This window comes from Rhinolophus sinicus, linkage group LG01 (assembly GCF_036562045.2).
Source record: "Rhinolophus sinicus isolate RSC01 linkage group LG01, ASM3656204v1, whole genome shotgun sequence".
In the NCBI taxonomy this organism is placed as follows: domain Eukaryota; kingdom Metazoa; phylum Chordata; class Mammalia; order Chiroptera; family Rhinolophidae; genus Rhinolophus; species Rhinolophus sinicus.
In genome coordinates, this window is record NC_133751.1 from 119,516,257 (window position 1) to 119,543,882 (window position 27,626).

Below are 27,626 nucleotides of genomic sequence, written 5' to 3' on the forward strand. Positions count from 1 at the left end.
CTTTTTGTCCTCCCTGCACAGGAAGACAGTTCTGGTTGCGTCAGTGGAAAAGCTGGACTGCATGACAGGTGGGTGGTCTCTGAAGAGAGTTACTGTTTTCCTGACGGACCTAGGGCAGATGTGTGGGACCACCAAGGGCATCCTGCATGGAGCACAGAACACATGGTCTTGGCTCTGGTGGAGTGTTTCCTTCCTAAAAGAGCAGGGGTGATGGACCTACATGGGCCGTGCAGAGGCATGGCTTGCCAGGACAGCAAGGGCATGAGGGGAGATGCATGGGGCAGAGATCTGTTTGCACTGGCGTGTGGGCTGTAGGCTATAGCCCAGCAGACACAAAGGGAACATTTAAGTCCTCGTTACTCAGTGTTCGAGGACCAACACCATCCGTGACACCTGGGAGCTTATTAGAAATGCATAATCTCAAAACTTATCCCAGACCAACGCATCAAACCCTGTGTGAACAAGATCCCTATGCAACTCTCGTGCACATTATAGTTCTAGAAGCACTGTTTCTCTAATCTACATGCAAGGCTGCAGCCTATAAACCACAGTGCAGACACTGCTCCCTCCAGGAAGCCTTTCCCGCCCCTCTGTGGGCTTTGGTGCTCCATTCATGTCCCCCTGCTCATGTCACCTGGATCTCACAGGTTTCCTTACCGGCCTGTAGATGTTGGTCTGCATGTCTGCCCTTCTGCAGAGGTGAGCTCTAGCCCAGGTCATTCTGCGCTAACCTTGAACATTGCCTAACTCAGAGCAAGCTCCAGTCAGAAGGCTCATTGAGCCAATGAACGACTCAGTGGGCAGGTGATGGACACGACAGAAATACTCGTAAAAGCCTGAAATTCACAGATGGTTAGGTGTTTATTTTTGCTGCTTCTTAGACAAACTCTATAATGTCAAAACACACAGACTCTTTCAATGGCATACATTTTAAATGTCCACCTCTGATTGTGGCATTTAGGATTCCCAGAGTACGCTGGTTCAGGCACTTTCATACCCAGAGGCACACAGAATTTCCCAGGCTCTAAGGGACTGACTCACTCTCTTGGGGATGCTGTTGCCAGCTGCCTGGTGAGGTAGGAAGAGCAGCAGCAGACACAAGATGAAGGCCAAGCCCATAGCCCACCCTGCCTTTCAGGAGTTGGTTATCCAGTGGGCAGGTCCCCGATTGTACCTGTCCCTTCCTGCCACACACCTTGGCATCCTTTCCCTTCTGAGGAGCACCTGCAGCAGGAGGTAGGCAGGGAAGGGGAGAGAGCACACTGGACTTTGCCCTGTGTCAGCATCTTTGGTGTAAAGAACCATCCCCAGGCCCGGGGAGGCTGGGAGAAGGGAAGGCAGCCAGTACTGACTAGGGCTGGCGATCCTGGGTGGTTTCCAGCTGCCCATGTTCTCCCTGCTGCCTGTTAGCAGGAAACTGCTGGGCCCTTCTTTTGCCAAGCAAGTGCCAAAAGCTCTGCTTTCCCTCCCTCCTTTGCAGCAAGCCTCTCTGAGCACCATGGCTGCTGCTCCATCAGAGCCAATAGAGGAGACAGGCTTCTGCCGCCCAGCCTCAGAATGGCAGATGAAAAACACCTGCAGGAAGCCATCGCTTTGCCTGCACTGCCTTCCCTCCATCAGTCACTGGCCTAATGAGACAGTCTTAGCCTTGGCTTTTTTTTTCCCCCTCCTTTTTCACTAAAGGACCCTAATGTGCTCCACAGATATGAGCTCATGAAGCCTCCCCGGGGAGGCAGGGGCAGCCTCTCCCTGTAGCACTATCTCCCTGTAGTACAGTGCCCTGTAGCACTGTAGCCTTTGCCGGCTTGACTCTCTGTTCCATCCTAAGAGGACCTCTGACCCAGGAGACCTACGAAATATGAGTGGGACCCACATCCCCCATTCAGGGTAGAGTTCAGTGTGCATCTCACTGATGTCTTCCATCAGGACCTCACCCCCTTTGTGTTCAAAGGTGCTTTTTGTGTGTGGAGATGACATATTACCCTGATTCTGCCAGAAGCTGGTGGGTGGGTGGAGCGCTTGGAGAACAACTAACTGTGTGTCCACAGGGGAAGTGAAAACAGTTTCAGTATGAATCAGTGAGGGATGGCAGATGATTCAAGGGCACACGTCCTGTGGCCCTGGCTGTGGTCCAGCCTCTTATGCTTTGGGGCAGCAGCATTTCAAGTTTGTAGCTTTGATGGAAAAAGAGCCTCCTAGCTATTTTGAAATTTGACCCTCCAATAAGAAGAACTTGGAGCCAGTGTGGTTTTCTGGGTGCTCAGAAGGCGGGTTCTCTGCCCAGCAGCAGCAGGGGACATCCGAAGAGATCCCCAGTGTTTTTCCACAGGACCAGTTTCATGAAGACGATCGGTCCTGGGCCGGGTCCCCATAAGGGCTCGGCTGTGATTCTGTGAGCTCTGCCCTGTGTTCCCCTCCCCCTGGACTGTTGGAGGGTCTGCTCTAGGCCTTCCTGGAGACATTCAAACTAATGATCTAAAATGTGAGAAGGCACAGCGGTCGAAAGAACGGTCATCACCAACTTAAAGGAGGGAAAGAAATTACACTTGTTCTCAAGACAGGGTTCATTAGTGGCTCTGGGAGGAGGTGACTTCACACTCCCACAGGAGGATCAATTTGCAGCGGCACTGCTGACTTCTGACTAAGGAAAAAATCTCCCCAGCTTAGGGAGGATTGCGGGGAGCAACTTCAGCTCCAAACTCCCTCCCGGCCTGCCCCGCCCCCCCCCCAACCTAGCAAAGAACCCTCAGGGCACAGACACCAGGCTCCCCTCACCTCCTCGCTCCCACTGAAGGTTGGCAGAGCAAGGGGGGAGCCGCACCTCCTGCTCCCTGGTGACTCTTCAGCCTGGTGCAGCCTGGCAAGGCTGGGCTCCAGGCAGAGCTCCTGTCTGCGGTGCCACCTTAGAACCCCAGCTCTGCAAAAGCCTTGGGAAGGTAGCAAAAGGGGAGTGGGAGGCACAAGTGGGTCGACTCCACCAAGATACAAGCCCTTCACTGCCTTCTCTGCAAATGCCACAATAATGTGAGTTGCTGTTCTCCTAACATCTGGCACTTGCTTTTAAATCTACACGTTGAAATCTCAGGGACTCAACATTTTAGTTAAATAAGTATAATTGCAAATCCTGTTATATATATGAAATATATATGAACATATATATCACACACACATGTGTGTCGTTCTGAATATTATTGAATACATTTGCATCCCAGGAATTTGGACTTTAAACCACCAATTTGCGCACATTACATCATACTGCACGATCAAGAAAAGAATCCCTGGCAGGCTCAGGGCCCTGCATCTGGTTTCCGGAGCCAGGCGCGGCGGGCTCCTTACACGTGGCTTGTCTTCTGGGCCCGGCTGTGGTCCATTGGCAGTGTGAACTTGACAGCACTGTCCTTCTCCCAGCCCCTCCGGATCTTGGCGAGTCTGCGGCTTAAGCAGGGCAGGAGGAACAGACTTTTGGCCAGGATGACGACGCAGGGCACCAGCAGCGTGAGCGTGAAGGTGGGAGGCAGGTAGAACTTGTAGCGGCTCTCCTCGAAGGCACGGGTCCAGCCGTAGGTGAGCGTGTGCAGAGTGCTCAGCACCAGGGCCACAAAACCCAGAGAGGACTGTGGGAGAAAAGAAGGCTGGAGTGAGGGCCCAGGGATGATGGACACATGATTCCACCAATGGCTCCTCTGCTTGTCAGGCAGAGGGGAAGGAAGGAGTGTGGCTCTAGCCTTCAGGGCTCTGGGTTCAAATCCCAGTCCTGTTACTCACCCTCCGCATGATCTTATCACTACCTAACCTCTCTGAGCCTCAGTTTTCCCAACAGAAAAACAGGAATGATGCTTCTACCCTGAAGATATAGAAGGATTAACTGATTCATGAGGATTCGATAAAATAACTGTTATTTATGCCTTTGGTGGCTGCCAGAGGACTTTAAATATTCAAAGATGTTTAAAAACATTTTACTGGGTTTGTGTGTTTTAATGTATATTAAAGGAACAAGTGTCTGCTAGCATACCCAAATCGTAATTTTCACAGATAATAGTTGGCCTAAGGCCAGATAAAAAAGTGAATGAATTTTAAGTTGATTCAAAGATAAACACAAAGTAAAAAATGTGCTCGACACGTGGATTTGGCATCGATAGTGAAGGTGGCTTGCCAGGGCCTGCAGGCTGGGTGACCCGACACTGAATATAAAGCCTAGGACACCATGCAGATGCTCTCTGAGGGTGCTGGTCCCTTACTACCTGCCCACACACTGAGTCATGAACACCAGGTGGGAAGCCCACCAGGATTGCTCGCCTGCCTGGAAGGACGTTGATGACCATGGGGAGATCAAGGCCATCGCAAATCCAGACATAAACAGTCCAGGTCATCTGACAACGGAGCGCTCCACCCTTAAGCCATGTACAGGTCACTTCCAGCTAAGGTGAGCTCCTTGTCAAGTGCCCCGTACACAGATGGCTCTCTGGGAAGTGTACGTGAGAATAGCTGGAAAGAGCTGCTTGGCAACTCCAGCCTTGGGGAGGCTTTTGCATGTCAGGTTTCTTGTGGACTATAAATGAAGCACTCTAGATGCTACAGTTGGTGTTGGTCTCGACAAGCACTGTGACCCTGGGCAAGTCGCTTAATCAGCCTCAGTGAGAAGTGATTCCAAAAGCTAAAATCAGAGATGCAGGGGCAGCGCTCTACAGATGCCACATTCTCCAGCCCCTAGATGGCGAGCAGAGGGGACCGAGGGTTAGGGCTTATGGGGGGCAAAGGGCAGGTCTGATTGATTCTGTAAACACCTAGAACCACTGAGAGATTTGGGGGCAAAAGAAACCTATTTTATTACACAGGAAATGAAAAAAGCAGTGACCCATCAAGCAATTGAAAGAACACACGCGTCTTCTCCAAGAGCTCAATGCAAGGGTTTCATTGAAATGTGGCAGCATGGTGGTACCTCAGCGTGTTCTTTATAGGTTGGTTTGGAGCTTTCCACAGAGAAGCTGCCATTGGGCTTCCTGGATTTCCTTCCAGCCCAGCTTGTCAGCATTAATACAGAGGCTTGGCTAAGAGACACTGTCTTGTTTACATTCCCCTCAGACACATTTCTAAGTGGGTCTGATTTTGCCACCATGCCTCATTCTCACTCCTTCCTAGTGTGCGGGCTGCTTTGCTTGTATCCACTCTAGTACAAACACTAGGGTGGTGAACCTCAGTCATGGAAAAACACAGTTTGGAAAAATTGCTTGTAATGCTTTTATTTAAAACAATAATAAACATTTTCTAATGACTATCCACTATAAGTTCAAAGACAGGTTCCCAAGTCCTGTATTTTTGACCCCAGTTAAAACACTAGCTGCCAAAGATCTCCAGTCTACCCTTCTTAGCCACCTCCGGACGGTCTTGGCTTTGTGACCATGTCAAGGATCCTTTTTTCCCGTTCTTAACATCCTGGCTCAACACAGCCCACTGCGAAAGGCCATGGTTGGTTGTACCACTGCCCACTTGCTTCTTATGTCATATTAATATGGCCAGCCCCCAAATGGAGGCCTCCTTGACTGTGAGTCACATATAACCAAATCCTTGTCACTTTCAGACACGTCTATCAAGAATTCCAAATCTAGCAAGTTCTGAACCACACCAACATTTTCCAAGTTCTGATCTATTGATAGTGAGGAAGACTGGGGTTTAAAAGGTCCCCAGCACTGAAAAAAACATTTACAAACATATATCTGATAAGAGATTAATATCTAGAATATAGAGAGATCTATTGAAGAGACATGTGTACACCCATGTTCATAGCAGCATTATTCACAGTAGCTAAAATGTGGAAGTAACCCAGGTGTCCACTGACAGATGAATGGGTAAGGAAATGTGGCATATATATACAACGGACTGTTATTAAGCCTTAAAAAGTACAGGAATTCTGGCAGTGCTACAACATGGATGAACCTTGAAGACATTACGCTAAGTGAAATAAGCCAGTCACAAAAAGACAAATCATTCCACTTTTATGAGACAAATGATTCCACTTTTATGAGGCAACTGTGTAGTCAAAATAATAGAGACAGAAAATAGAATGGTGGCTGCCAGGGGCAGGGGGAGGGGGAATGGGGAGTTATTTAATGGATACAGGGTTTCAGTTTTGCAAGATGAAAAGAGATCTACAGATAGACGGTGGTGATGGTTGCACAATATGATTTCACTTAATGCCACTGAACTGTATAATTAGAAATGGTTAAGATGGTAAATTTGGTTATGTGCATTTTCCCACAATGAAAAAAATTTAGGGGGCGGGGAGAAGGTCCCAGCACTGACCATCAGAAATATGAACAAGCCTGACAACCATCCCGATGCTCCCCAGCCAGCTGCCCAGCTGCAAACCCTTGCTCAGCCTACTGGCGTGGATGTATCGGGGTTTGCTGAAATGGCTGGGAAGTGCCTTTTGTCCCTGAGAGTTTATCATTTATCAGCCTGAGACTGTGGTTTGCAAATCTGGCTACACGTTAAAATCACCCGAGGATCTTGGGAAAATATTAATGCCCAAGCTGCAGTGCCAGAAATGCAGATTGAATTGGTTAGGGCTCAGGCATCGGTAGCTTCTAGAAGTTCAGCAATGATGCTAATGTGCAGCCAGGACTATGAACCACTAATTTAGGAGGCTCTCATCACCCAAGCACATCTAGTTTCAAGTTAAGGAGTCGTCATGGCCCCATTGTCCAGGCGATTTGCTGGCGTGAACCTGGACCTGTCTGTTCCTTTGACAAAGACCCACAAGGGCCTCGATGCGCCCACACTCTGCATCGTGGGGCTTCCCAGATGCTGCAGCAGTGAGAACCCACCGGGCAGAGGGGCCTAGCCCTGGTGGCCCTAGTGAGGCCTTAGTGCCTCCTTCAGTGACATGCCCTGGAGCCACCGTCCCCAGCCCCTAATTTGGCGAGTGATGGACTGCGCTGGGCACGCGGAACATACACTGGAGTATGGAGCTGCTGAACTGGTTCATACATCCTCATCCTTTTGCCACCCCAAGTCCCATGGTGACAGATGGCAGGAAGCCCCAGCCTGGGGCAGTGGTTCACAGAGGGAGCGCTGCCAGCCACGGGCCAGCCAGTAACAAAGGGCCTTGTGACTTTCCAATCCCAATGGGAGCCTGGAGGATTCCAGCAAGTTTGTTTTCAAAACCTCTCCTTGGGAACAATTTAAAAATCCCAGAACAGCTAAAGGAGGCCCAAAGAAAGGGAGGCATTGTTATGGGGCAATTAATAACCACCCTGCCCCAAGCTAGGGCCATTTTTATTATTTATAAGCTTGTTAGCAAAAAAGAAGCAGCCAGGTCCTCAGGTAGCTCCTACTGGTGCCCAATTACAGTGGCATGGATGCTCGTGAGGCTCGGCCCGAGCTGGTCTCTGTCATTATTTCAGGTCGGTGACTGGAGCAGGCAAGGTCAGGAAGTCCTCTGACTTTGGGGCAGCACCAAGGTGCTAAAGGCTGAATCCTAATTTCTCTGTCCAGGTAAACTGCGCTGATCTGGGTATTTTGCAGTCTAATGCTGTCTCATTGGCTTAATTAGGAGCAGTTACCACAGCCAAAACCAAACCAAAACAATAATACCACCACCCAAACAAACAAAAACCCAAATTAGAAACTTTGAAAACAGCATCGAGAACAAAAGGATAAACGTCAGCACAGGTCGCCTCTGTGGAACCAACACACCTTCAGCTATCATTACATCATTGAAGACCCAGGGGTCAGGCCAGACCCATTGAGAACCAGGGCATCTCTGCAGACAGTGTGTAATCCTGTTGACCTGCTGCGGTCACGTGTGGCAGGGAAAGGAAACGGGGTCCGGGGTGCCCCTCACTGGCAGTGCTGTTTAGAGGGACGACTGCAGCTTAGCTCAGACATCAGACAGCCACTGTTGGGTGCATGTGTCGTGCATTGTACGTGTCCTCAACTCAAATCCCGATGACCACAGCAAGCGGACAGACATAAATGAGGACATAAGATGCTCTGAGAGGCTAAAAAATTGTCTGAAGGGCTAGAAAGTGGAGGTCTTGGGACTGAAACCTAGGTCTGCTGGCTCCAAACCCAGGGCCCTTCCCCAGCGGCTGCCACACACTGCATCATGCACACCTAAGTCACCTGAGCAGCTGCCCAAAACGGACTTCCAGAGCCCCCCCCCCCCGATCCATCCCCAGGCATCTGAGTCCATAGGTCAGGGATGGGCCTGTATATGTGTATTTCTCCAAGAGAGCTCCAAGAAAACTTTTTTGATGGTGGCTCATAGTAAGAACCACATTTTACATTAGTGCCCAGGACACAACCAGGCATACCACATATGTATATATAACTACTAAATCAACATGACTGAAAAAGTATCTATCCTTATAGCATGCAAAGCATTCTGATGTTTTCTTTGCCCTTCTATTCCATTCATGTTTTAAAAAGCTGGCTGTGAGCGGCCGGTTAGCTCAGTTGGTTAGAGCGCGTTGCTACTAACATCAAAGTTGCTGGTTCGATCCTCACATGGGCCACTGAGCTGCGCCCTTCTTTTAAAAAAAGGAAAAAGCTGGCTGTGACCCACTAAATTGATTTCATGACCCACCCGTGAGTGTCCAGTTTGGAAACACTGACCTGGACCATTCTCACGCCCAGAGTCCCTGGGCCTCTCTCCTCTCTCGCTGCTTCCTACTGAACTCAGAAATGGCTGATGGGCAGCGTAGTCGGGGATAATGGAAATGTGGCCACATGCTCTAAGAATAATAGCAAAATGCTTTCTATCCTTGGTTCACACATAGTCTCTCCCACCGGCTCACAGCATCCTTGCAGGGCACTTACTCCACTTTACAAGAGGCTGTGGAAGTAGGTGTGATCTACCCACAGGGACAGCCCAGGACGGCTCCCTGGCGCTCACAGCGCCTCCTCCTGTCTGCACTCCCGGGAGAGGGAGCACCTGTTTTTGTGGACAGAATGTGGGCACTTGATTTCCACAGTGAAATCCTGCCTTTCTCCCCACCTCTCAGCCTTCCAAGCCCCTTGCTCTCGCAGTGGCAGGAGGACTTTGTAGCTGTCTTTCGGCTCCTTCAATATGTAAAGCAGAGAGTGTGGCTGCACAGGTCCCCGTCAGCTTGGCTAACAAAACCAAATCCTCTAGCTTTTCCAGGCAGCCAGAGGCCGGCTTGTAATCTGCAGCTGCTTAAGGAAACAAATTTCTGGTGAGGGGAGCAACCTGCAGTCTGTTTTAATTGTGGATAAACCATGCACCCTGGGATACTCCAGGCAGGAACAGGAAAATCCTAGATTTGGGTGTGCGACACACGAGGATTAGTGGCCAAGACATAAAATTCTTTTTTTTTTGCCCTCTAATGCCGTCATGTGTCAGCCCTGAGCAGTCCTCCAGGGACTTTCCAAGATGAGTGCAGGCAGTGAGATTCAGAAACAGACATACTTAAAAAAAAACGAAAACAAAAAACCACAGCTCTGTCTTATTCTAAGGTATATAAGCATTCCCAATCAGAGCAATTAATTTGTATTACATAAGAGCACTGCACCATCAGCGTCCCTCTTTGAATCCTGCACTGTGTCCTCGATACACAGAGATTTGCAACAGCTTGTTGTTGACATGGGGGTGGATACGATAGCTGTTCTCTGCCCTGACACAACAGCGGTGGCAGAATCCAGTATTAGTCAGCGCCCATCCATGGGAGGGGATGTGAGTTCATCTGTCAACACATGCGCGCTGTATGGTGAACAGTGGCAGGTGCGAAAAGAAGTGTAAAACAGGTCTCTGTCTCAGTTGTCCTTACAACTGAAACGTGGCTATGCCTGTCTTGTTCCCTGTCGCAGCCCAGGCCTAGCACGATGCCTGGCATGCAGTAAGTCTCAATAAATAGTTATTGAATGAATAAATGCATATAGAACCTTTTGTCACTAGTAGTGTTTCTCAGTGTGTGTTCTGTGGAGCATAGACAGCTGTTATCTGGGGCAAAAGGGGGGCAGGGGAAGAGTGCTAATGCACAAATAAGTTTGGTTAACAAGGTTTGTTGTTGTAGACGTTATTAGAATTTTTGATGTGCCAAAGAGCGTTGTGAATCGCTTAGGGAGATGCAAATCTTTACTTAGATTCATTTGACTACAGACCTCCTTTTCTCTGGATTTTTTCACAGGAATGGTGTCCTCTGGGAAATGCTGTGTTTCATTGCCTACATACGGGTGATCCCAATGTTCACTTCCCATCTGCCCTGTTGGAATCAAAAGGTTAAGGGACCAACAGGGCCGGGTTGAGAAGAGGGTGCTGGGTGGTCGGCTAGGCTCACTTACTGGTTCATTTATTCCCAATTAGACCAGTGAAATGCCCAATGACTGCACATCATGGGATTTTGTTCAGGAAGTGCAAGAACTGTAGAAACTGACGCTGTTTACCCCAGGGTTCAGTGTTGTTGCCTAATTGTTTCACATGCGTATATCTGGCTGCCCCAGATGTCAGGAGAATGAGCTTGTCCCAGGCAGCCCCTTTATCAGGGGACGTGGATGGGCCCTCAGGATTCAGAAGCCCCTGGCATTTGACTGAGTGGTCCTGTCACACTGATGATCAAAGCCAAGGCAGTCTGCAGTGGGGAAGGCGCCTGCACACGCGAGGCGAGGCCAAGGCCACGCTGAGGCTCACTAACGGAGGCAGACCTACTTTACCTGAACGAAACTGAACTCCCTCCAGCTGAGTGAGTTTGCAATGGATGGCAGCGAGGTGACAGCCAGCAGGGATAACGTGCCAAGGGCCAGCACTCCCAGGGACAGATATATCTCCATCCGCCAGACGTTCTCCTCAACCCAGAGGTGACTCTTGTTAGTCAAGACCTGATGTGGATGGAAGGAAAACCATGAGCATATGGCAGTATGAGCAAGTACTGTAGGATGCAAGAACGACCAACATTTCCACTGCACGTAACACATGCCTGGCTCTGTTCTAAGCTCCTTTCAGGTATCAGATCACTTAATCCTCACACTTATCCCTATTTTAGAGTGACCCCTATTTAGAATACCTAGAGGTCACTCTTATCCCTATTTTACAGAACAGGAAAATGAGGCAAAAAGATCAAGTACCTTCCCCACAGTCAGGCTCAGCTAGGAGATGGCACAGCTGGGATCAGGACCCAGGCCGTCTGGCTCCAAGGGCTGGGCTCGCTCCCCGTGGCTTTCACAGATCTGCCTGGGGCCAGCCAACCAGATGGTCACATGAGCTGGGGAAAAGTCCGAAGTCAACAAGACATACAGACCCTTCAAACATGACCACATCACCTGCTTTTTTGGTCCTCCAGTCCCCAAAAAGAGGGAGGGTGGAGCTCTCCTAACCCAGAATCACTTCAGCCAGATGGGCTCATGCTTCTGCTGCCTGCTTACTGCCTCCCCCCGACCCTTTGCCTTCCTGGTCGCCCAAGTTGCCCTCGCCACTGCCTCACATTCAGGGCACAAAGACAGACACACACAGACCCTAAACCCGTTAACATTTCCTGACTCAAAGCCCCCAGCACCCACTGAACTCTCCATTTCTGTCTGAAGCATGTAGCTTTGGCTTACCACTGTCAGACAACAGAAACTGACGTCCACTCACTACGCAGACCAGCAAGCTCTTGTAAAGCATCTACTGTGTGCCAGGCCCTAGGCTGCAGAGAACAAGGCTATCTGCCCTCACAAAGCTCTGGATCCCACACTGAGCTCCAGGGACACACAAATAGGGATCCTATGGGCCCAGAGATTTCTACCCACTCCGTTCCCACCTCAAGTGTCCTTGTAGCTGCCCTCCCAGCCCAGCCAACACTCAACGCATACAGCACACACATGAGGAAGAACTTTTATCAAGGTCCTTCCATTAGAACCACCATTTCCCTAAGAGCCCGGGTAGCGGAGTTCCTGGAAGTCAAGGTGTTGTCGGAGAAACACCATGAAATGCTGGTTCTTTAATTCTACCAGCAGAATGAGGAAGAGTATTTCCATTAGGAAATGTGACAGTGCTTTAGTAGGGCAGGTGTCTGCTTCACAAAACAGAATGACTCATACAGGTTTTTGTTTTTTTTTAAAGACCAATGAAACTAAGAGCTTATTCTTTTTTTTAACTATTATTATTATTGGGGAAGGGATACAGGACTTTGTTGGGGCACAGTGTATACTTCCAGGACTTTTTTCCAAGTCAAGTTGTTGTCCTTTCAATCTTAGTTGTGGAGGGTGCCGTTCAGCTTCAAGTTGTTGTCCTTTTCAGTCTTAGTTGTGGAGGGCGCAGCTCAGCTCCAGGTCCAGTTGCCGTTGCTAGTTGCAGGGTGCATAGCCCACCATCCCTTGCAGGAGTAGAACCGGCAACCTTGTGGTTGAGAGGACGCGCTCCAACCAACTGAGCCATCCTGGAGGCAGCTCAGCTCAAGGTGCTGTGTTCAATTTTAGTTGCAGGGGGCACTGCCCACCATCCCTTGCGGGACTCGAGGAATTGAACCTTGTGGTTGAGAGCCCACTGGCCCATGTGGGACTCGAACCGGCAGCCTTCAGAGTTAGGAGCATGGACCTCAAACCGCCTGAGCCACTGGGCCGGCCCCTCATACAGGTTTTTAAGAAAGTATTTCAGCAGGAAGAAAATAATCCAAGCCCAGTTATCAGATATAGTATTAAAAATGAATCTAGTGGGCTGAGCAAAATGGTTGAAAAGCTTATGAGAGAAAGTTTAAAAACTGAGAAAATGCCATCCTTTGGATAGTTTTCCTGCGATTTGAGAAAAATGCTTGCCTCTGTTCTATTTTAGGGCAGGCTGGCTCACTTTGGTGTTTTTATGCCTCAAAAAAGGACCAGGACTCTGAGGACCCAGAGTCTCACCCTGACCACGAGTAGTGTGTGACGCTGGGCTTCCGTTTCTCCACCTGAGCGAGTAAGGTCATGTGTAAAATCCTGATCCTGCTAGCGTGCTAAGCAAATGTCAGTGTTAGCTACAAAGGTGCGGCCGCTATTACCCGCAGAGGGCAGAGAGGGCTCCTGAATAACTGAGCCTGAAAGAGTCTTACACCTTCGCAGCCTTAACAACGGCTGCTAACTAAGTCATCTCCTCATAGCAAGTTGTTTGTTCGTCAAGTATACTTCATTAGTCATTGCTTTCTGTGTTTTGTTTGGTGAGATCAGGCAGTTAATGTCACAAGTCAGAGTTTGGATGATTACACACATACCACATTTGCTTGCAAAATGTCTTGTTTTTTTCCTCTAATATTTCCACTCTGCAGGGACACTAGGAAGGGGGTGGTGAGGGGCCTGGATCCAACCACCTTCCATAGCCTGTGAGATTCTTACCTAACCCACTGAACCCCAGTACTGTACTCAGGGCTCCCCACGACCAGTGTCACACACGGCCCCCTGGAACGTAGATCTAACAGCTCTCCATTCCTCTAGTAATTCTGCCATGTTTAGAGCTAGTCAAGAACGACAAGGAAAGTGTTTGTCAACAGGAGCTGAAATGGTGGCCTTCATGTGGGATTTCCTTTCCCTGGAGGTTGCAGGTTAGACACTGAAGGACTCAGGGCCAGCTCTTCTCCATGTCCCAAGGATGGGTGGTGGGTGGCGAGAGGGTGGTGCCAACAACCAGCCAGACCTGGAGATGGGGGAGGCAGGATGTGAAAGCAGCAGCCTGTGTGTGTGGGTGGCAGGGAGGGGGGAAGGGAGGGCTGGAGGGGGTGGAAATGGCCTTGCAGTCCCAGGGCCTGGATTCTGATGCTGACTCTGCCATGGGGGCAGTCATGGGACCCAGGCAGTCCCTTCCCCGGCTAAAGGCATCGCTCTTTCTCCCCGTGTTATTACAAAGATGAAAAGGAGGATGTGTGTGGAATGAGTAGCATGTGACTGGCACAGATTAGGTGATTAATATAAGTTGCTGGTGCTGTAGCTCCTAATGGCAGCTGGGCAGTTAGATTGGTCCTTGCCCCAGTTTCTACGTGTACTCCTCTTAAGAGATGCCTGGTATCGGCTCCATGGTGGCCCAGTTCACAATCAGCCACTCAGTGTGCGCACGTGTGCTGGGAATCGGTATTAGAAACCTTCGAGCTGTGGAAGACCCAGTCACAACTCTGAGTCAGGCAGCAGACAGACATGCAAAGAGCAATTACAAAGTCCTGCATAAGCAAAATCATGGAAGTATGGACAAAAGACATTTTATAGAGGAGAGCATGGGAATGAGGGAGACAGGCTGGGGAAGCTTAACAGAAGTAGGGTTTTGAAGGATAAATAGGAGTTTGTCAGGCTGTCAAAGTGTCCTGGGGTAGGGAGCCCAGGATAAGAGGGATGAGCTTCACCCATTCAGGGGACAATTTGGGAGCAGAGTGTGACGTGCCCAGGAGCAGTGGGGAGATGAGGCTGACAAGAGTGGATGCATCGCAATCTATCGTTATTCTGAGGGCAGCGTCACTGAGAGCATCTCAGCAGTGACATGGCCAAATGTGACTTTTAGACAGTTCTCTCTGACAGTCTAGACTAGATTTGGGTCAAGGGGAAGAAAACAGTGTGGGGGTTAAACATTTTCTTTGATCTTGACCTTGATCTTGAAATGCACTTCTAGGGAACCACACAACCAAATCAGAAAGTACTATAGAACTATTAGTTGTTGTCTGTTTCCTTCTTCCCCACCCACTACCTAAACATGGTCAGAGAAGTTTTCTCTACAGCTGGTATACAGCTCTGCTTCCAAGTCTGCAGACTCAGGGGCTTAAAGGAAACCTTGCAGAAAGAGTCTTCTGTGCCCTCCCTAACACGGTCCCAAAGGCCCAGTAGGGCAGCCACCAGAGGCCCTGAGAGGGTGGCCCAAGGGCCGGCTGGGAAAGCCACACATCAGGTGCCCTGGAGGCCCCGCTGTTAGGAGCTAAATGCAGACTAGCCTCCAATGCCCAATCTCAGAGCTTGAGAGCATGGCTGACCCTCAGACTATCTGTCCAGCATCTGCTTGAACACCTCCAGGTTTGGGCAACTCACCACTTCTGGGCTGCTCTGCTGTGTTAACCCCCTGCCTTCCTCTAACCATCCCCCGGCCCTGACAGACCCACATCAGCCCTGGATCTGCTCTCCAGAACTCTGTAGAACAAGTTTAAGCCCCTTTGTACGGCAAGTATTCGCTGTCTTTGAGAATGATTCTGTCCTGCGGGAGTGATCGTTGCCTGGCAACCTCCACGAGGGGTGCCTACAGCCCTAAAGGGCTTTGGAACTCAAGGAAACTACCTGGCATGTGCCCCTTTGTGCCCTGGTATTTGCATCATGGCAAAACTGGGTTAACATACTATCAAGGAGCGCCTCGGCAGGGCAGAGAATTTAGAGAAAGGCTGTCAGAGGGTGGTGAGGGGAGTAGGGGTTTGCCTTGGGCTCTAGGAGGGAGGGGCGTTGCCTTCTTCCACACCCACTACCTAAAATGCCTGCCACCGAGATTTGCCACCTCCTGGGCAGCAAACAGTGCGAGTCCCTGAGGAACCACACAGAGCCTCCTGCCTAGTTGGCTGGCTTTTTTTAGAAGAAAATATCAAAGAGCATCAAAAAAATTAGCAGTGGGAGAGACCTGGAGCTACACATCAGGGTTCTGAGGACAAAAGAGGGGCTGTGAATTGCTCAAGGTCAAGGTCTTTGTTTCAATCAGTGATGCTGGAGGACAAGAGCCGAGGGTTCTGGCCTTCAGAGCACCACACCTCCCCACATCCGCTAAGGGAAGGGACAAGACTGTCTGTCTTACCCTCTTCTGGGACCCCAGGGCCTGGTACAATAGGTGTTCAGTGAATGAATGAGTGAATGACCTGAGCTTTGGGATCATTTACTCAACTGTTCATCAGGGTTGCTTCCCCTAGAGAAAGCAGTATGGATCTGGAGAATGGCTGGATCTGAATCCCATCTCTGTCACTGACTGGCGGTGTGACTTTGGTCAAATTACTTAACCTCTCTGTGGCTCATTTTTCTCATCTGTAAAATAAGGGTAGCATAGCACCTGGCTTATAGGGATGAGATAAGGGTTAAATGAATTCACACTGAATATGTAAAGCCCTTAAAATGGTACCTGGAACAGAGTAAGCTTTTTCTTTTGCTTAAAGTTTGTGACTATTATTTTTTCCCTTCCTCTTATTTCCAGCAGACATCGTGCTTTTCTGCCTGAAGTCTGGGTTTCGCCTTTTCTCTTATGAAAGCCCAGGCAAACAGATGCATGATGCCAGGTGTCCGTGGGTGGGGAAGGACGAGGCCATTTGAGAAGCTGCCAGCAGGGAAGCAGGGGCCCTGAGAGAGAATAGGGGCTGAGGTCTGTGGTTCCCAGGCAACAGTCCAACCCTGCCTCCTGATCCTGCTCTGGGAGGTGGTCCAGCCTCCAGGGATGACTGCATGGTGCCTATACCTGGGGAGTGTACCTGGGGAGGGCCCAGCTCCACCAGGATCCCGGTATCTCCCAAGCAGGAATAGAAACTGCAGAGGACATCTGGGCTAGAAAGAGGGGTGGATGAGAAGTGTTTCACTGGTACCTGGGCCAAACTCTGTTGGGTGACTAGTGTCCTGGAGTAGGCAGGACCCATATACCTGGCTAGTGGCTGTGGACTGGAGGTGGCATTAAGCAGTGTTGTTTGCAGACCTGAGCTTAAGACTCAACATCAGGCCCTGTGAGCTTATAAATGAGAAGGTAGCATCATGGGGGCCTATTTCTGTGGGTACAGGTACCAGCTAATGCTGCCTGTGTTGCTACCTGGCTTGGCCAGAGGCCCCTCATTTCCCAGGAATCCTGCTGGCAAAAGAGTACCATATGGGTTTCCTAAATGAATAATTATTCCCCCTGGCTCCCACATCTTGCTCCTGCAGCCTTCCCCATTTCAGCAGATGGCAACTCCATTCCTCTAGGTGCACAGGCCAAAACCTCGGCGTCATCCTCAGCATCTCCCATCTACTGTGTGGTTCTCTGTACTCCAGCTTCGATACCTTCTAGCTCCTCCACTGCTCCCACTCCACTCTAAACCCCCATCGCCTCTCATCTGGGTTTCAGCACAGACCCCTAACTGATCTCCCAGCATCTGCCATTGACCCTCTATTGTCTGTTCCATACGGATAGCCAGAGTGAGCCAGTTAAAACATCAGACAGGGCTGGCCCGGTGGCTCGGGTGGTTGGAGCTCCGTGCTCCTAATGCCAATGGCTACCGGTTTGATTCCTACATGGGCCAGTGGGTTCTCAGCTGCAAGCTTGCTGGTTCGACTCCTCAACTCCCGCAAGGGATGGTGGGCTCCGCCCCCTGCAACTAAGATTGAACACGGCGCATTGAGCTAAGCTGCTGCTGAGCTCCGGATGGCTCAGTTGGTGGGAGCGTGTCCTCTCAACCACAAAGTTGCTGGTTCGACTCCCGCAAGGGATGGTGGGCTGTGCCCCCTGCAACTAACAATGGCAACTGGATGTGGAGTTGAGCTGCACCCTCTACAACTAAGATTGAAAGGACAACAACCTGACTTGGAAAAAGTCCTGGAAGTACACACTGTTCCCCAATAAAGTCCTGTTCCCCTTCCCCAATAAAATCTTTAAAAAACAGAAAAACAAAACCGAAAAGAACATCGGACAGATCATTACTCCTCTACTCAAAAGCCTTTATTGGCTCCCTGTTTCCCTGAGTCTAAGGCCAAAGCCAGTCTTCAGCCCTGGTCAGGACTCACCACTGCCTGGCTCGGCTCCAGCTACCAGGGCTTCCGTGCTGTTCCTCACCTGTGCCAGGCAGCTCCCATCCGAGGACCTCTGCCCTTGCTGCTCCGCTGCTAGACGCGGGCTCACTCTCTCCTCCCTCCTGCCTTACTTATTTACCACCCGAGCAAGCCCTCCCCTGACCCCTTCCAACTGCACTCCACTGCTCTCCCCTGCTTGGTTTTTCTCCTTAGCGTTCACGAGCTTCTGAAACCCCTCTGTAATTTACTGCTGTATTTGGTTAAGTCTCCCCTGCGTGGGCTGTGCCCAAAAGCATAGGGATTGTCATGTTTTGTTCACTGACACTCAAAATCTTGGGCAGCAGGACGTAGGCACTGCCCAGTCAGGACAGAATCCACAGATAACACAGTGACTGACGGGCTGCGCCCAGGGGCACGGCTGGTCCTGGAACCGGGGCTGCAGGTGTGGCCGTACCTGCTTGATGGCGAGGTTGACCAGGTCGTAGCGGTAGGAGAGCCGCACAGGCAGGCAGACGCTGTAGGCCGCATGCAGGGAGGCGCAGAAGAAGCTGAGCAGGCCTATCTGCTTCCGGTGCTGCAGCCAGTGGTCCAGCCAGTCGGGGAAACGCCGGTACTTGGTGCCACGCCACAGCTGCAGGGTGGCCGCCAGCACGCCGGGCAGGTAGACCAGCGACAGCAGCACGTAGGCCACGCACGGCAGCGTGGTGTTGACCACAGACAGGGGCAGCTTGTAGAACTTATTCTTGCCCTCTTGCACGTAGGGCTGCAGCACATCCCGCACAAAGTTGTAGACGTAGAAGAAGATGAAGAGTCCCAGGGCCAGGATGGTGGGCACCTTCCAGCCAGGGAGGAGGCGCAGAGGCATGGCCTCCACCTCCCGGGCTGAGGCCAGGGACCCCATGTCCACGGGCGTGAAGCCCATGGCATGTGCCAGATCTGACACCATGCGCTTGGCTTCTGGCTGGTCACTGCAGATGGGCACCTGTGGGAGGAAGAAGGGGACTCAGACAGGCTCACAGGCCAGAGGGGTGAGCAGGGCCGCAGAGAACAATAGGGCCAAGCTCTTCACTGAACAGCTGAGAAAACTGAGTCCCACTGAGCTGCCAGTGAATGGAACAGCTGGGAGCAGAGGCGGCACTGACTCTCAGACCAGGGGTCTTTCCTGGCCCCTTGTAGCCTCCCAGTCTCTGGCCTAGTAATGCCCACTATTCAAGGAGAGCTCCCCGAGGTCACCTAGCAGGGAGTATTTTGCCCAGTTCATCACCACCAGCCTCCACAAGCAAAATGCCCACCTAGGCAAACACCGTGGCCTCTTGGAATAGGTACTTCGAGGACTGTGGTCTGCCCCAGGAGTCACTCAATGATTGGGCCTTGTAATGGCCCAGAATGTGCAGCTATGGGTGCAGCTCTATCACTCAGTCCAGAAGTGTCCCTTCAATCATGTCCCTCGGCCCCCTCCCGCCCCGTGGCCTTCAGCCAACACAAAAGGCCTTCCACAAGCCAGCCCCAGTCTCGTAGTCCACCGTTCCCCTCCATGAGCTCTCATGCAGGCACACTGGTGTCCTCAGGTCCCCAAACACCCCATGGGCCTTGCTGACTCTGCTATGGTTACTCTAGTCTACCAACATTGACTCAGCTCTGTGTACTGGGCTTTGCAGGTGTAATCCCCCAGCCTTGCCACAAGCCTTCAGGCAGGTACTACTGTTCCCATTTCTCAGGTGAGGAAACTGAGGTGTGAGCCTTTCAGGTTGTCCCCTCAGCCTGGAATGCCCTGCTGTTCCCTGTGCCTAACAACATGAGGGGGGCCCAGGCCAAGGTTGACCTCCAAGTCTTCTCCAGCCAGCCGCTAGTTCTGTTCCCTTAACGCCCTGCCACCCAACACTCACCCACTGTTCCTGGCCTGTCCACATATGGGAGTCCCTGCAGACAGGAGTGGCCAGGCACCTGTGTGCTCCCCCACAACCTGGCATGAGCTGCGCAGAGGAGGCCTCTGGGCTGGACTCACTGGTAGAAGTTCTCACATACTTGTGGAACCTGGCTTCTTCCTCCAGGAGAATGCTTGGCCTCTTGGCATTAAAAACCACCTTGTCTTGAGAGAGCGCCTCCTGCCAAGAACTGCAGGTAGCACTGGCCATTCTCTGCAGCTGTTTTCCACCCCCAGAAAAACCTGTGGTTGATTATTCTAAGAAATCCACCCAGTTCTTGGAAGACCTTGGAATAAATGAGATAAAGTTTGGGACATATACAAACACTCTTCTTCAGGGCCTGGCACATAAGTGTGTTACTTTCCTCCTTCTGAGTACAACTCTGAAAGCAAAGTCTCTCCCTTCTTGACTCTCAATATAAAAAGAAAGCCATCAACCTTTTCTTCCTTGCTCCCTAGATAATCAAGTTACCATAGAAGAAAGAATATTGGACTTGGCGTAAGTTCATCAACATCTCTGAGCCTCAGTTTCCTCCTCCATAAAATGGAACTTGGCAGTGATGTGAGATGAGCTGAGACAATGAACATAAAGAACCTAGCACTCTGAGGGCCCTCAAGGAAACTTAGCCGTTTATATTTATTGTTATGATGGTTGTTGTTCCCCGGCACCTACCTGCCTGTTTCCATCCCTCGGGCCAGCCTGCAGGGTCCAGGCAGAGACGACATTGAAGGCCTTGACGACCGTGCAGGTGGGGAAGAGGGAGGCCAGGTACTCCGCATTGGACTCACGGTGCTGAAGGTGCTCCTGCTCTGTGGGGTTGCTCACGTCCACCAGGATCTTGCCGCCCAGCTGGTCACTGAGCCCACATAGCGAGGAGTAGTGCTCCCGGAATACGGCCACAAAGATGACCTCAGGGGAGCCTATTGCATCCTCCTGGAAAGTCACCTGTGCTGCTGAGGGGAACAACCCGACTGTGCGTTTGGGGTTGCGGCTTCCAACCACCACGCTGAAGCCGGAGCCCACCAGGCGTGTGGCCAGGGAGCGGGCAAAGTCTCCACTGCCCAGGATGCCCACTTTGGGAGCCTCGCTGGGAGCCTCTGCAAGACTGCTGTCACTGTCCACCATGCGGCGGCTGATCAGCGGTTTGTCCATCTCTCCTGACATTTTGGTGGCTGGAAGAGAAAACAGGAACCAGTCAGTGGAGGGCGACTGGTCTGTCCTTCCTACCATCTCTGTCTCTTGCCCATTGCATGGTGGTCAATCAGGCCTTCACGAGTGCTAGCGTCGGGGGTACAAGCTGAATGAGACCTGCCCCTTCCCGAGGAGGGCACAGATTCAGAAAGAGGTGGGGGAAGGACTCTGCTCTCCATCCTTTGTTCTTCCTGCTACATTATTTCTTCACCACAAATTTGCAGGAGTAGGAATGCTCAGAAAGAAGGGTATGGAATTTCCATGAGCGATTCTATGCAATGCCTTGCTTATTTTCAAAAGGATTATCTGGTAAACCTATCCTGTAGTGACCATTTAACCCCAACCTCCTTATCGTGGGGTGTCACCTTTGATTACTAGGAAAGGCAGACATGTTCCTCTGCTTGTTTACATGTTGCATTTCGGAATGGTACCTCTGATGCCCTTCTTTAAGTGGATGCTGAGCAGCTTGAAGGCAGGGACCTTATTTCACTTTGGATCTCATCATATTTCACAGGGCTGACAAGGAGCTGGTGCTCAATGTTTGCTGAATGAATGAATGAATAGTGAAATCCCACTCCCTGAGGATAGGGTTGGGGTGGGTCATGACATAAATGGGCCCGAGATTGAGTGGGTGCCCTGTGATCTTCTTCACTGGGCCTGAGGTATAAATGGACAGGGAGGAAACCCTGGAGTGGGACCAGGAGTTTACAGTAAACTTATTGGGAAAATTATATTTTAATTGTCACCAAATTCTAACTGAAATTTGCTATTTCCTTTATGCATGAATGTAAGAAACAAACCACAGTCGCATTATCAGTACCTGTGAGTTTGTCACCCATACTGACCAATGTCATATCACAGATTTAATTGTGAAAGAGTTCTCCAAAAACTCATCACTAATTCAAAATCATGGGAGATAGGAACACTTAAATATATAAAGCAAGTATTAGCAGATTTAAAGTGAGAAATGGACAGGAATACAATAACAGTATGGGACATCAGTAACTCACTTTCAACAATGGATAGATCATTCATACAGAAAATCAGTATAGAAACATTGGACTTGAACTACACTTCAGACCAAATGGAACTAACAGGTTATATGTATGTAATAAAACATTCTACCCAACAGTCCCAGAATATACATTCTCTTCATGTGTGCATGGAATATTCTCTAGGATAGATCATATGTTAGGTCATAAAACAAGTCTTAATAAATTTAAGCTTGAAATCATATTAAGTATCTTTTCTGACCACAGCAGTATGAAACTAGAAATCAATAACAGGAGGAAAACTGGAAAATTCACAAATATGTGGAAATTAAACACCACCACTCCTAAATAACTAATGAGCCAAAGAAGAAAACAAAGGGAAATTAATATATATATGTCTTGAAACAAATGAAAATGGAAACACAACATACCAAAGCTTATGGGATGCAGCAAAATAAGTTCTAAGAGGGACATTTAATGCCTACACTAAAAAACAAACAAACAAACAAACAAACAAAATCTCAAACAAACTAACTTTATACCTCAAGGAACTAGAAAAAGAACAAACTAAGTCCAAAGTTAGCAGAAAGAAGGAATAAAAAGATCAGAGTGGAAATAAATGAACTATAAGCTAGAAAAAAATAGATAAAAATAAACAAAACTAAGATCTTGTTTTTGAAAAGATGAATAAAATTGAGAAACCTTTAGCTAGACTAAGAAAAAAAAGACAAAATAACTAAATAAAATAAAAAACAAAAGGAGAAATTACAACTGATACAACAGAAATACAAAGGATCATAAGAGACTATTATATGCCAACAAATTGGATGACTCAGAATAAATAGATAAACTCTTAAAAACATACAATCTACGAAGACTGGGTCATGAAGAAATAGAAAATTGACAGGCTAAAAATGAGTAAGGAGATTGAATCAGTAATTTAAAATCTCCCAACAAAGAAAAAGCCCAGGACTGAATGGTTTCCACCGATGAATTCTACAACAAAACATTTAAAGAATTCATGCCAGTCCTTTTCCAACTACTCCAAGAAATTGAACAGAACATGTCCAAGCTCATTTTATAAGGCCAGCATTAACTTGATACCAAAGATAAGGACACTGCAAGAAAAGAAAATCATAGGCCAATATTCCTGATGAACATAGATGTAAAAATCCTCAACAGAATACTAGCAAACTGAATTCAGCAGCACATTAAAAGGATCCTACACCATGTTCAAGTGGGATTTATCTCTAAAATGCAAGGATGGTTCAACGTATACAAACCAATGAATGTGATATACAGCATTAACAAAATAAAGGATAAAAATCATATGACCATCTCAATAGATACAGAAAAAATTATTTGAAAAAATTTAACATCCTGATACAAAACTCTCAAGAAATTAGGTATAGAAGGAATACACCTCAACATAATACAGGCCATATATGACAAGTCCACATGTAACATCATACTATATAGTACAAAGCTGAAAACTTTTCATTTAATGTCAGGACAAGACAAGGATGCCCACTCTTGCCACTTCTGGTTAACACAGTACTAGAAGTCCTAGCCAGAGCAATCAAACAAGAAAAAGAAATAAAAGGCATCCAAATTGGAAAAGAAGTAAAACTGTCGCTAGTTGCAGATGACATAATCTTATCTATATGGAAAACTCTAAAGACTCCACCAAAAACCTGTTTAAACTAAGAAGCTAATTCAGTAAAGTTAAAGGATACAAAAATCAATATACAAAAATCAATATACAAAAATCAGTTGTAGTTCCATATACTAACAATGAACTATCTGAAAAAGAAATTTTAAAAAACCCCATTCACAATACCATCAAAAAGAGTAAAATACTTAGGAATAAATTTAACCAAGGAGGTGAAAGGTCTGCACACTGAAAACTATGAAACATTGATGAGAGAAATTGAAAAAAACACAAATAAATGGAAAGTTTTCTGTGTTCATGGATTAGAATTAAATGTTCACACTACCCAAAGAGACCTACAGATTCAAAGCAATCTCTATCAAAACTGACATGTTTCACTAATAGAGAAGATAATCTTAAGATTTGTATGGAACCACAAAAGACCCCGAATAGCTAAAGCAATCTTGAGCAAGTACAAAACGGAGTCCTCACACTTACTGATTTCAAACTGTATTACAAAGCTATGGTAATCAAAATAATATGGTACTGGCATAAAAACAGACACATAGACTAACGGAGCAGAATAGAGAGCCCAGAAATAAACCCTCATGTATAAGGCCAACTAATCTTTGACAAAGATGCCAAGAATACACAATAGGGAAAGGACAGCCTCTTCAATAAATGGTATAGGGAAACTGGATATCTTCCTGCAAAAGAATGAAATTGGACCTTTATCTTACACCATACACAAAACTCAACTCAAAATGAATTAAAGGCTTAAATGTAATACCCGAAACTATATAACTCCTAGAGGAAAACATAGGGAAAATCTCCTTGACATTGGTCTTGACAATGATTTTTTTTGGATTTGACACCAAAAGTACGGGCAAGAAAAAAAAGTGGGACTACATCAATCTAAAAAGTTTTTGCAGAGCAAAGGAAACAATGAATACTAAAAGACAGCCTATGGAATAGAAGAAAATATTTGTAAACCATGTATCTGATAAGGGTATATATGTATATATACACATATACATACCAGGGGTGCCAAATAAATGTACACAAGTAGACACTTTGGTCAGCATTGCTCAAGCAGTAGTTCGCCGTAGTCAGAAGTGAATGGATGCTGATGGTAACCACTTTGAGCGCCTCTTGTAATTGCAGAAGTCAAACGTGACTTGTCTTCATCTTTTGTTATTGGTATATTCTAGAGTACTACAATTTTAATCGTTTTTTCCTTTGTTAAAATGTGTATACATTTTTTAACACCGTATGTGTGTGTGTGTGTGTGTTATATATATGCTGATATCCAAAAATATAAGGAACTCATAAAACTCAATAGTAAAAAGCAATCCAATTAAAAAATGGGGAAAGGACCTTAACAGACATTTTCCCGAAGAAGACATATAAATGGCCAACAGGTACATGAAAAGATGCTCAATATCATTAATCACGGTGGTTAGGATGATTTATTATCACACCGGTTAGGATGACTATTATCAAAAAGTCAAAAGATAATAAGTGTTGGCAAGGCAGTGGAAAAAGGGATCCATTTGTGTTGTATGCTGTTGATGGGAATGTAACGAAGCCTCTCCTCCATCTTTGCTCGCTCTCTGCTCTCTCTCTCCCAGCTCCTGAGTAACTACTATGTGCTAAACACTCTTAAGAGTATAACTATGATTAAGACGTGGTCCCCACCACAGATGGTTTACAGTCTGGTTTACAATGGTGTGTATGTGTGTGTGTGTGTGTGTAGGGAGGGAGGTGGGTGTAAGGTGCACTCACCCAGGAGAGGAGAGGACACAGGGCAGCAAGGGATGGGGTGCAGAAGTGACCCAGCCATGCTGGGGCCCCTGCCCAGGAGGCAGACACCACTTTTGGAGGGGAAGCCAGGCAGGGCTTCACGGCATCTGCTGGCCCTTGAAGAACCCCAAATGCTACACAGCCTCAGAGCAAAACCCAACCACCGAAAGGAGAAAAGACAAAGAGACCCAGACTTTGAATGCTGTCTATGTTTAACCCCAGATTTAGCAGCGTGATGTGGGAAGGAACTATTTGGGGCTGGCTCTCGTTGCTCAGAACTCGGTATTTGCTTCCTTTTGAGGAGCTGAGATGGAGGCAACTGCACCAGAGGCTGGGTGGACATGGGACTGGTCCCAGCTTTGCCCTGAGCTGACCCTGGGACATGGAAGCATCACTGAGCCTCTCTCTGAGTGGCTTCTCTAACACCTGATTCTCTCTGAGCTCCACCCAGCCCGGTAGTCTAGGAATCTATTAGAAGTCCCAGACTTACAGTCCTAAGGGGCCCTGCTTTCAGCCACAGGATGGATGGAAACAAAACATAATGCACCTCTAAAGCACTTCTCGCCACCAAAATTCTGTCCTTAGGACAGGAACCCTCCAGGTTGTAACATATCCTGATGCGTCGGTGTGTACATCAATATTCCTAGTAGCATTATTCATAATACCCCAAAGTGGAAACAACCCCCAGGGGCGCTCTTTCCTCTGCAGTTCTGATATAGAAACAGCCGCTGTGGACTGCGTCAAATCATAGCCATGACATCATAGCCATGACTTACTAGCTGGGTGCCTCTGAGCCTTAGTCCCCTCACCTTTACAATGGGGACACCATCGTACCTTTCTCCCTTGGGCCTTTTTAGCCTTGTCCTTTTACATTTATATTTGTTATATATGATTTATTCTGTATATAACACTATCGTGCACAAATTATATCATTTATATTTGTTTATATATGATGTATTATAAGGATGAAATAGGTTGTTGTAAGGATGAAATGAGTTAATACTTGTAAGTGTTCAGAGCCATCTTTTCTGACCAGTGCGTGTGTGAGTGTACACACGTCTGTGTGTGCTGTTCTCTGAGGTGCTTCCTGGGCAGTGGTCACGTCTCAAAATTCTTCTGCCCTCCCAGTGGCCAGCACAAGGCCAGCACAAGGGCAGGACAGGTGGCACAAGTCCTGGAGGCCCCGGAGGTCCAGCAGAGCCCCTGATGCCCATCCATGTGGCCTGAAGGTGACAGAGTGACAAATCCTGGCTGGGCCCTGGCTCCCTGGTGGTTCTATTTACAGATCTGGGGAAGGGAGGGGAAGGGATCAAATTGCAGCTGGGTGGGCCGAGGCCTGCAGTCTGCACACAGGCCTGCCCAACTCTCCCTCCCAAGCTTCCTGCAAAACAACCATGGAGGCTCCGGCGTGCAGGAGTGGGCACAAACCACAGGGGCCCCTTGGGTCTCTGCGCAGGCTCACCGGTCCTCTCCTACTTCCCGGCAGAGCCACGGCGTGAGCTGTTTGTGGTTGGGAGCCATGTCTGACCCACAGGCCTGCCTGCCAACTCCTGCCTGCTGTCAGGCAGGCCACTGATGGTGGGCAATCACAACACGGACAGCCCTGTGGCCTCTTCTGCACGGGCAGCAGACAACCCTTCACTCAAGTGGCTGGAGCAGGCCATGGCCACGAAAGGGTCACCGTGAGGTCGTCGTGGGTGGGGGCAGAGGGTGGCTGGCTGTTGCATCCTGCAGCTATATGGGGAAGGGGTGGCCTGCAGGCCACCTGGGTTGCCTTCCACCCGCTCCCAGGCAGAGGCTGCCTAAGCTAACCCTGCTGGCCCAGGCTGGCCTCAGGCACTGAGAGCAACATGGCACGGTTCTTGTCCTGACATGACCCAATTATCTCCAAACTTTATTCTTAAATTTTATCAGGTCAGTTAAATTAAATTTGGGGGCGGGGGGGCACATTCCTATTACTACTGTATTTATTTATAAACTAAATGTATTTAAAGTGTTATATGTGCACTATAACATTATATATAAAATAAATCATATAAAAAATACAAATGTAAAGGGATAAGGCTAAAATTTAAATACAAGTAGAAGCTCTAAGTTGTCTTAATCTCTGGGGGGTTTACACCCACCCTGGAGACCTGTGCCCAGAGGGAGTGCCAGGCGCAACATGAAATTGAACAAGGTCTCCAGAGAAGAGAGCACTGATTTCAGATGGGGGAGCTGGGCAGTTTCCTGCAGGGTGTGAGACTGAGGTGAGCCTTGAAGGATATGAGAGTGAACCCAGAAAAAGCATTCCAGAAAGAGGGGCCGGGAGGCTGGAAACGGCAGTGTGCAGGCACCCACCAACAGCTCACGTGCCCGGGGCAAACTACTTATGTGCCCACAGCCCGCACCAGGGACTTAGCA

At 48.6% G+C, this 27,626-nt stretch overlaps 1 protein-coding gene across 3 annotated transcripts in view; it reads right to left on the reverse strand.

The window, feature by feature from the left end:
* Positions 1 to 842: 842 nt before the first annotated feature.
* STEAP3 (STEAP3 metalloreductase) overlaps positions 843 to 27,626 on the reverse strand; it is a 48,699-nt gene continuing 21,915 nt past the window's right edge. For all 3 annotated transcript variants that reach the window (XM_074335344.1, XM_019714915.2, XM_019714914.2), the window contains 4 exons: positions 20,259 to 20,758; positions 18,116 to 18,643; positions 10,672 to 10,836; positions 843 to 3,614 (listed from right to left, as the gene is read on the reverse strand). In XM_074335344.1, coding sequence (XP_074191445.1) covers positions 3,333 to 3,614; positions 10,672 to 10,836; positions 18,116 to 18,643; positions 20,259 to 20,750 — 1,467 coding nt within the window. In that variant the 5' untranslated portion in view covers positions 20,751 to 20,758 and the 3' untranslated portion in view covers positions 843 to 3,332. The remainder of the gene's footprint in view (positions 3,615 to 10,671; positions 10,837 to 18,115; positions 18,644 to 20,258; positions 20,759 to 27,626) is intronic.